Below are 9,766 nucleotides of genomic sequence, written 5' to 3' on the forward strand. Positions count from 1 at the left end.
CATTCCAAGCCTTTCTATGCATTAACTTGGAAACTGTGCTCAAGCTCATCTCTGCCCACAGTACTCTGGTGATGTAGCCAGACCCACTCATTGGGTGGAGCTACTTGTGGGCTTTCTTGTGTATAAGCTCACTGTAGGTGGAATTAGGGATCTGATAAGGGGTTCTGAAGAAGCCCAGGAGGGTGTCTGCTCTCCCCACAAAGTCCATTTCCCCTTTGTCCCCCCCACCCCCACCCCAGCTCCTTAGCTCCGCAAGACCTGTGAATCCCCTATCCCCCAGATGTGGCCCCATTCCCTTGCCAAGCCTTGGGAATTGTCTGTATGCTCACCTCTCCTACCCTCTGCTCTTCCTTTCCCATTCTCTACTTCCCTTAAGCCCCACAGCCCCCTGTAGGTCTGTCCAGCAATTCAGAACCCTCCCCTCCTTAGGGGAGGGGGCAGGGGCACCCTTTTGTTCCTTAGTATTGTCGCATGGCACCTGCTATTTATCCCTGATCTGGTGGGGGATGGAGGTGCTGTTTGGCGGAGGCAGGGCTAGGTGACACACACCTGGCAATAGAGCTTGACTTTTTCAGCAATGCTGACATCACTCAGCAGGGCTCTGTGTTTATTTACCTAGGGATCAAGTCATCTCCTCCCCTATACCTCTGTCCCTTTCTTGCTCCCTCTTTCGCCTTCCCACCCTTAACCTAGCATTGCAGGAGCCCTCCCTGGGGGCCCCCGGAAGCCCCCTAGCTCTCTGAGAACCCGTTTAGGAGAGGTGGTGCCTCCAGCCTGCTGGCTCACCCTTTTCCGCCTCCCTCATCCCCTTTTCCACCCCGGCCTGAAGGACTGGCTGGGGATGAAGTAACCTCCCATCCTCAACCCCACCCCACCTCAACCTCTGTTCTTGGAATTAGGAAATATGACCAGGGCCCCTCCTCACAGGGAGCTGGGGCAGCTCCTGTGGCTGCAGATTTGCTACTCTGCCTGTCATTGTCCTGGGAACACAGAGGCCAGGAGAGTCAGAAGTCACAGTAGATCTCTCAAGAGGAGGGAGCCCCAGCCATCCTGTACTGCCGGCTGTGGTGGAAGGTCACCAGGATGGTCTGAAAGGGCACTCGAGATGCCACTCAGGGGATGGCTCCCAGGGAGCAGCGTCAAGGTCATCTCTGGGAGGAATGAGCTTTCAACAGGAGCCCTTGATGTGGAGTCAGAGGCCTGGTTCAAATTCCTATACAGCCTCTCTCTAAAACTCAGTTTCTTCAGCCACAGAACGAGAGGGCTGGGCCAGTGTTGTCCCCAAGTTCCATTCTACACAAAACTTTCTGCGTTAGGCTGACTGCTGGGTTCTCCTTTCAGTGTGTGGTACAAACTCAGGATTGAGAAAGTGCTCAGAGCCTTCTGCCCTCTGACACCCTATTTCTGGAATGAAATGGGCAGAGTGTATGGTAAAAAGGACAGGTTTTGCATTCCAGTAAAGCAGGGGAGATATTCTCCTCTGTCAACCTGTGTAGGCGGCACACCCCTAGCACCGAGTCCCCCTCTGTAGGAAGCGTGCCCACAGGGGCAGAAACAGTCCTGAGTCATCCACCTGTGCTCTCAGAAGGATTTCTAGCACCACTTCACCCTCTCCTCCCTTTCTTCCCTGGAAGTGACAGCCAGGAGTGGCCAGAACCAAAACTGGTGTACAGGCTGGAGAGGTCCAAGTAAAGGAGATCTGAGGAGAAAGAGATCCCGGGCCAGGTGCTCAGGAAAGGAAGGGTTCATAGAAGGCGAAGAGAGAGGAGAGGGGAGGAGGAACTTAGGCAGGTCTCAAGGATGGGCAGGTTTAGAAAGGCAGAGTGAGTCAGGGTACCTCAGGTAAGCAGGGAAGCGTATATAGAGCTCCAGAGGTAAAACAGAGCCAAGCTTGTTTGGGAGGTGCTGGATGGTGCCATGGGACCCAGCCAATGAATTTACCAACTCCACCAAACAGGGCCAGATGGTTAAATGAAAAAATATGCCAAAGTAGGGAGTTTGGGCTTGATCCTCCTAGAAATGAGGAAGCCAAGGGTTGCTGAGCAGGGGGCGTAGGCTGAAAACAGGGAACAAGTTAGCAGGCGATTGGAATGGTCCGGGTGTGAGATAAGACCTACGGGGGTGGGGGACAGGAGAGACACTGGCTGGAAATAGTGATGGGATTGATGAACAACTGAGTGTGGAGGCTGGGGGAGGGAAAGGGCAGGGACACGTGTGGGGGTAAGCCTGGGTGACAGAAGGAAAGGCAGCACTGAGGAAATGGGGAAACAGGGTGGGGGAGCTGGGTTAATAGGGGTTCAGTAGAATCAAATGCCCTACTAGAACTGAGAGACTCTGAGAGCTCCCTGGGACGCAGTTTCAGGAGGCCACCTGCCAGCTGGCATGGAATCACCCCCGCCTCCAAGGGGCTCCCCTCTTCGGGTTCAGCCGTCCTTGAAAATTTTGGCTATTCCTTTGCCAGAGGTCTTCAGAGGCCCGTAAACCATGAGTCTTTCTCTGAAGCCAGGCTGGAGCTCTGGGTTCCTCCAGAGGGTCGTGTTTCCCACTCATTGCTCCCAAAGGGACCTCAAGGCAAACCACCTGGAAAGATGGACCCTTCCAGCCCTGGATGGGAAGGGAGCAGGAGGAGGAGCAAGGCACCCTGCCTCACGGGGAGCGAAGGGCTGGACGCCTCTGAATAGTCTCTTCTAAGAGGAAGAAAGCACCCTCCCATCTTAATCATAGTAGTCACCGCAGCTGCCTTTTACAGGGTGCCCTCGGAAGGCCAGCCACTACCCACGCGATCTCATTTCACCCTCACAGCAGCCACCTGCCACTCTTATGATCCCCATTACAGATGAAGAAACAGAATCTTTGAACCATTCTGGCTCTAAAACGAGCTGTCTTTCCTATGCCGCTCTGTCTCTCACTTCTCCCACTGGGATGTCTCACATGCCATGACTCTTACTCAGTTCGACCCATGTCTTCTTCAAAACACCTTTTATTGATTCACTCAACAAGCATTTGTTGAGTGCATACTAAACGCCAGGCGCTGTGGGCAGGTTCGTCCCCCACTTCACTCCCAGCAGGACCCCGTCCAAGGGCTTGGCCACGTTTCCAGCCTGTGCCGATAGCTCCCGATGGGCCTCGGGGTCCCAATACTAAATGAATGGAATGTACCGGCTCAACCTTCATCGATATGGGCACAATTTTATTACAATTACGACTCACATTTCTTGCCCCTTACCTCATTTGATCCCCACGACAATCCTATGAGATGGCTGTTACCCTAATTTTACTGACAAGGAATCTGAGGTTCAGAGAGGTAATGCCGCCCCTTCCGCCTCACCAGTAAAGCCGGGACTAGAACTCAGGTTCCTCGAACTGTAGTTAATGCACTTTCCATCTCTCCCGTGTTTCTCTTCCACAAAAAGCATCAACCACTTCCCTCTGATAACCTCCCATGCACCCGGGTTCTCCCTTTGTAAGTCGGGGGACACCCCTAGTCCCCAGTGGTTTCTCACTTTCAACCTCATCTCAAATCTTTTGCCAGACTGGGCACAGTCACCTCTCCTCACCCCACCTCCTAGAAGTCAACCGTACCTCTAAGCCTGCCCATGGCTTTCTTTCCCTCCTGCCTCCTCCAAGGTCCTCCAGGTGGCTTCTCCCAGCCCTGGGGGTGGGGAGTTAAGGGCCAGAAGCTGGGGTTAGTGGTTAGAGGAAGGAGCGGGGTACAGTTCCTGCAGGGAGCTCCTCTGGGCCTCCGGGTCCCTGGCGCTTAGCTCTACTGTCTGAGCTTCTGGACCGTCAGCAAGGTTGCGCAAAAATGGAGGAGGAGAGAGACTGCAGGACACAAGGGTGGGGGAAAGGTCAGGCACAGGAAGCGCGGGGCAGCCCAGCTGGCGCAGCCCATCCTGATTTCCCCTAAGTAACCACTGTCCCCCTCCCCCGGGAAACTTGTTGGTGAAGTCCTAGGCATCTCCTTCCAGAAGAGCCTCCTCGAGGTCACCTTGGCCATCCCCCTGCCTCCAGGCAGGCTGTTTTCTCTCTTTCATCCAAGCTGACTGGCTGAATGGTATGAGCCTTTCTGCCAGGGTAACTGAGGTCTGGGAGGGAGAGGGGCTTGTGGGGGAACCAGGGGCCTTGGGTGGTGGCGGAGGCGAGGGACAGAATGAACATGCTGCATCCCAGCTGTGACTCCCGCCCTTGCTCTCCCACCTCCTATTTGCCTGGCGTTCGGCGGGGAGGATGGTGATGTCACAGGGACAGAGTGCCAGCCACATGCTGGGCGCCAAGCAAAACAGCCAGGGCGAGTGTGTGCATCATCAGTGCCTGGGAAGGAAGGCCACCCAAAGAAATGAGTCTGGTGGAAAGACTTGAAAGAAGGAAGGGAGGCACCTTCTGGATGGGGGCGGAGAAGACCAGCATAAAACAGCTGCAGCGAGGACTAGAGAGAGGAGGCCCACGCTGGCACTGGGAAGGGATGCCCCTCATCTTCCCCTTCTCTCCTTCTCCCAAAGCCTGTCAATGCCCCAGACATGAGCCAGCCCAGGCCCCGCTACGTGGTAGACAGAACTGCATACTCTCTCACCCTCTTCGATGATGAGTTTGAGAAAAAGGACCGGACGTACCCACTGGGAGAGAAACTTCGCAATGCCTTCAGGTAACATGACCCAGAGCCCAGGCTCCTCTCCTCTGCTCCCCACCAAAATTCTTCTCGCACCAGGCATGGCTCCTGCACCAGTATTCCTAAGACAGAGCTTGGGGAAGCGCTGGAGTGGGGTGGTTCAGAACCCTGAATTGCAGATCCTGCAATTTCATCTGTTCTGAGACTCCCAGGGAGGATGGAGAGTAGGAGGAGCAAGGACCACCCACAGCTTCAGAAGGACCAGCCCCAGCCCCCTGCATGAGGTCTTGCCATACTCTCTGTCCATTCAAATCTCGGGCTCTTTGGGGAGCTGTAGATGGGCGTGCTGCAACGCGGTACTGGGGCGCATCAGAGCTCCCGTGTCCTGTCCCCTCCTTATTAAGAAATTCTGAAGCCACCACCAGCTCATGTCCTTTGTCCTCTTTCCCCCCTAGATGCTCCTTCCTTCTCCTCGTCTAGAGAATGCCCAAAGCCAGCCCCTAAATTCCTGGGCTCTCCTAAAGTGTACCTACCAGGATGTGGTCCTGCCAGCCCTCAGGCTGTTTCCGCTTTCAGATCCCTGGAACTGTAATGGCGGGTAGTGAGACCTTGCCTTGAAGGAGGGGCTCCACCGAGGTGATCTAGACCCACACCTCAGGAGCCTGAGGCTACGAACTTCACCTTCCCCCTTCCCAGACTTCTGGCAGACTGCGTTCAAGCCTCACTGAGGGCTGGCTTACCCTTCCTCACTCCCCAGGAGAAACAGCTGATTCAGTTACCTGGATTGAGGTCACGGGCAATGGCTGAAGTAGAGATGCAGGTGGAACTGGTTCAGATCAGGGGAATCACCCACTTCAGTTTTCACCAAAATCCCAGGCCCAACCCTGCCTCTTCTGGGAGGCTGCATCTCTGCCCAAGGTTTTAGGTGCCCAGTGTCCAAGCACTGTACCCCCTGCTGTGCTCCTTGGATAGGTCGGCTCTGCCAGCCTTAGTGCCCAAGGAATTTAAGTTTGGGTTGTATCTGTGCTAGAGGGATGAGGGTATTTATTGTTGTCCTAAAAGATTAGGATGATGAAAACTCTAAAGGGATGCAGGGCACTATCAATTACCATGAGGCTGGCATGAGAGCCTCGAGCAGTGCCTGGCACACAGAAGGCGTTCCAATAGATACTTGTTTAATGAATGAATGAATGTCTAGAAAGCTAATTCTTCTGCTCATTTCCCTCTTGGCTTCTGGAGCCTCTGTATAGGTAGTTGGCATCAGTTTCCAGCTCTTCTCTTGGACTTCAGACTGCTTTACTCAGCACATGGAAGGCTTGCAAGTGAGGCTGAGCAGATACAAGCTCTCAAATGGGTTGTTTTTCTTTCCCTAGCCAGCTCTCTATTCATGAGTTTAGTCTTCCCTGCCGCAAACAAACCTGAGAGAGCACCTGCAGGGCTGATTCTCTCTTAAGACAAGCTTTTAGAGAGGGTTTATACTATTTACCACCAGTCCAACTCCCAGTCCAGCATCCCAGGGATGGGAGAGGCACCCACCTGTCCCAGAGGAGACCAGGGAGTCAGATGTGGATGGTGATGCTGTTCCATGGAGCATTGGTTGGAACAGGAAATCTGCCCAGACTTTACAGGGTACAAAGCATTGTCTGTGTGGATTTCAGTCTTGGGTGACACCCAAGGGACCTAGTGTCAGGAAACTATTGTTGAGCAACGGCAAAGAGCAGGAATTGGTCCCGGGCAGGAAAGGAGGCCTAATCACAGAGGGCCAGTGAGTCACCAGATGGGCCCTGAGTATGTGAGTTCCCTAGGCTGGGAGAAGAATAACAAATGCCTCCCACCCCCGTCTAGCCATCAATTCCCGGCTGTCACCCTTGCATTTGTAGGCCCTTGTTCTGCCGCCTCTGGGTTTCTATGAAAGGACCTGGAGGTGTTCAACAAACAGGGCAAGGATCAACTCTCTCCACCTTGCACTGACCAATGAACAGCTCTCTGTTCTTCCCTCCCCCAGTGAATTAACAGCAGAAAGAACTCAGCATTAGAGTCATCACACATAAAAGATGGTGGGTCGCCAGAGGCTCACCTGCAGGGACAATAGAGCCTTCCCGTTGGGGGAAGTTCTGAGAAAGGAGGCAGCAGCTCTCATTCATACGGTTTCTTTTTCTTTTCTTTTTTTTCTTTCTTTTCTTTTTTTGTACTGTTTGAATTTTTACAGTGAAAACATAGTCACTTTCTAGAAAGAAAGGTTTAGCAGCAGACCTGAAACTTCTTCCTTCTTTTTCCCAAGGATCCTTGGGGAGAAAAGAAGATCCCCCCCCAAAACCCAATGCAAAAAACCCAAGAAACAAAACCTCCGGGAAAAAAAAGCCCGGGTTTCAACAAGAAAAAAAAAATGATGAGTCTATAGCTGTATAATGCGTTTAGCAATATATACTTACTTAGCCTGCCTGGATGGCTTATTGTAAATGCACTTGTACAGACTGAGTTTCAATACCTGCCCACCATTTCACTTATTCATTCATTCATTCACACTTAGTAAGTATTCAACAAATACTTACTAAGCACTCCAGTGTAATGTACAAGGTATACAAAGATGAAGAAGAGAGCCAGACTTCTCACCATAGTGGGTTTGCTGTCTAGCGAGAGAGAGGAGAGAGAGAGAGAGAGGAAAAACAAGTCATTACAATACAGGACACACACAGAGCTGCAGGAGCCCAGGCAAGGAGGCCCAGGCCTGTGTTCAGTTAGAGGGGAACTCAGAGAAACCTTCTCTGGAGAGAGCCAACTGAGACAGGGGCTGGACCTGACACTTTGGAAGGTTAAGCCACCGTGGAATCCATGCCTTTAAGCCAAGTCTTGTAGACTTCCCAGGCAAGCAGCTGGCAGTCAGGAGACCTTCAGCTAGTGCACAGAACCTGTTGATGGTTCTCAAGAGAAAGCCCCTGCCTTTTCTTCTCAGTATCCCTGCACACAATACAGTATGGGTACTCACCAAATTTTGAATAAATTTTAAATGAATGGGTAACCAGCAACAAGATATTGTAATCTCTCCCCAACTTCAAGCACCCAAGCTAAGCAGTGCTGACTGGAAATATGCCCTTTTCTCTCCAGATGCTCCTCTGCCAAGATCAAAACCGTGGTGTTTGGGCTGCTCCCTGTGCTCTCCTGGCTCCCCAAGTATAAGATCAAAGACTACCTTGTTCCCGACCTGCTTGGGGGCCTCAGCGGTGGATCCATCCAGGTCCCACAAGGTGAGGGGTCCCCCCTCAGCCAGGCCTATTCTCCCACGGCCTACTCTGTGGCCTTCATAACCCACTGAGCCCCTGAGCCTTCTGCATCTCTCGTCTTCTGCAGGCATGGCATTTGCTCTGCTGGCCAACCTTCCTGCAGTCAACGGCCTCTACTCCTCCTTCTTCCCGCTCCTGACCTACTTCTTCCTGGGGGGTATACACCAGATGGTGCCAGGTAAGGGCTTTCCCTTCCCCGCAGGCGGGATGGCCTGGACCGTGAGAACCGGTGGTGTGGAAAAGGGGTTCCGGTGATCTTCCATCTACATTCTCTTCTAGTTGGTGCCATTTAATCCTAAAGAGACGTTACTGTGTCAGTCCCAGGTCCTCTGTGACCTTGGAAAAACCACTTAGCTTCTGTGAGCTTAGCTAGCAGTATCTATTCCGCCTCCCTCCCTGGAATGTGGGAATGACTTGGTGGAACAAGATAAACCGTATGCGGTAAAGTGCTAACAGTTGTGAGAAATTACCATCTAACCCCGAGGCTGGTCCCAGCACACCGGTGGCTGCAGGGACATTGGGAGTTCTCTGGTCCTAAGTGAAATGGAGTAAAAGGGCTTGATCACAAGACCTGTTTCTGGGCTGGGCCCTGCTTGTATTTCCAAGCTTATTTCTTCACATGTCCAGTGAAATAATATTAACAGCAGAGATTAAAAAAAAAAAAGCAGTGAAAAGTATAGATCATGGTTAGATGTGAGTGGTGGTTGTTATGCTGGAGAGCAGCCTTGGAGACATGGGGCTCCATCCTCTTGGGAATCAGGGAGCAATCTGGGGCCCCTTGCTGGTTTCCGTGGGTGTGGTCCAAAGCTCTGACTTTTGCTGGCTGGGTGGGGCACCACAGGTACCTTTGCCGTTATCAGCATCCTGGTGGGTAACATCTGTCTGCAGCTGGCTCCAGAGTCAAAATTCTGGGTCTTCAACAGTACCACCAACGAGAGCTACGTGAACACGACGGCCATGGAGGCTGATAGGCTGCACGTGTCGGCGACACTAGCCTGCCTGACTGCCATCATCCAGGTGAAGGGGACGGCTGCATCCCTGCCAGGGCATCATACCACCCCGCCCCTGCCTCAGAGCCCCCACTGTGATATTAAAGCTGAGTTAGGGCTCTACCTCCTTCCTCTTTGCCATTCTCAGGGCCGCCAAAGATCTTGAAAAGTCGGATATCTCCTCATCTGTCTCCAGCAGGTCCATAAGACCAGCGTCCACAGTTAAGAACTGAGTTAAGAACTGTCTCGCAGCCTCTCTTCACTCCCTTTCCGGAGCCCGGCTCTCTGCCAGGGCAGACTTCTGGTTCCCTAACATCCCTGATTCCCTGCCCCAGCTTCCTCTGCTCCAAGCCACAACATCACCTGCATAACATAATTTTCAGTTCCAACACATGCAAAAGACTCTGCATGCTAGATTTTGTGAAGGGAAATACAACCTGACAGAATGCAAGAGCAGAAAGCAACCTCAGAAGGCACCTTTCATTCATTCATTTATTCATTTAGTTAATATTTCTTGGTCCTTTCGCTGTGCCAGGAATGGGGCTAGGCCCTGGAGATAAAAGATATGTAAGAAAGAGGCCCAGTTTTCCAGGAGCTCCCAGCCCAGCAGAGGAAGTAGCCAGGTCAACAGGTAAATTTGTAGGCAGTGAGATAAGCAACACAATAGAGCTATGTACAAAGAGCTGTGAGAACACCAGAGAAAGTCAGGGAAGGCCTTTCCTCAAAGAGAGGAGGTGACACTTACCCGAGTCTTAAAGGATGACCAGAAGTTGACCAGTAACCAAATGGCAAGGCACAGGAGGATGGTCCAGGCAGAGGAAACACACCCCAAAGCACTGAGGCCTCAGAGAGTGTGAACTGAGCGGGGAATGGCAAGGCAGAGAGTTTGG

At 52.4% G+C, this 9,766-nt stretch overlaps 1 protein-coding gene across 1 annotated transcript in view; it reads left to right on the forward strand.

The window, feature by feature from the left end:
* Positions 1–4,517: 4,517 nt before the first annotated feature.
* SLC26A9 (solute carrier family 26 member 9) overlaps positions 4,518–9,766 on the forward strand; it is a 20,933-nt gene continuing 15,684 nt past the window's right edge. The window contains exons 1-4 of the mRNA XM_011372966.1: positions 4,518–4,642; positions 7,712–7,851; positions 7,955–8,065; positions 8,729–8,904. Of these exons, the coding sequence (XP_011371268.1) occupies positions 4,518–4,642; positions 7,712–7,851; positions 7,955–8,065; positions 8,729–8,904 (552 nt within the window). The remainder of the gene's footprint in view (positions 4,643–7,711; positions 7,852–7,954; positions 8,066–8,728; positions 8,905–9,766) is intronic.

This window comes from Pteropus vampyrus, unplaced genomic scaffold, assembly GCF_000151845.1.
Source record: "Pteropus vampyrus isolate Shadow unplaced genomic scaffold, Pvam_2.0 Scaffold217, whole genome shotgun sequence".
NCBI classification, from domain to species: Eukaryota; Metazoa; Chordata; class Mammalia; order Chiroptera; family Pteropodidae; genus Pteropus; species Pteropus vampyrus.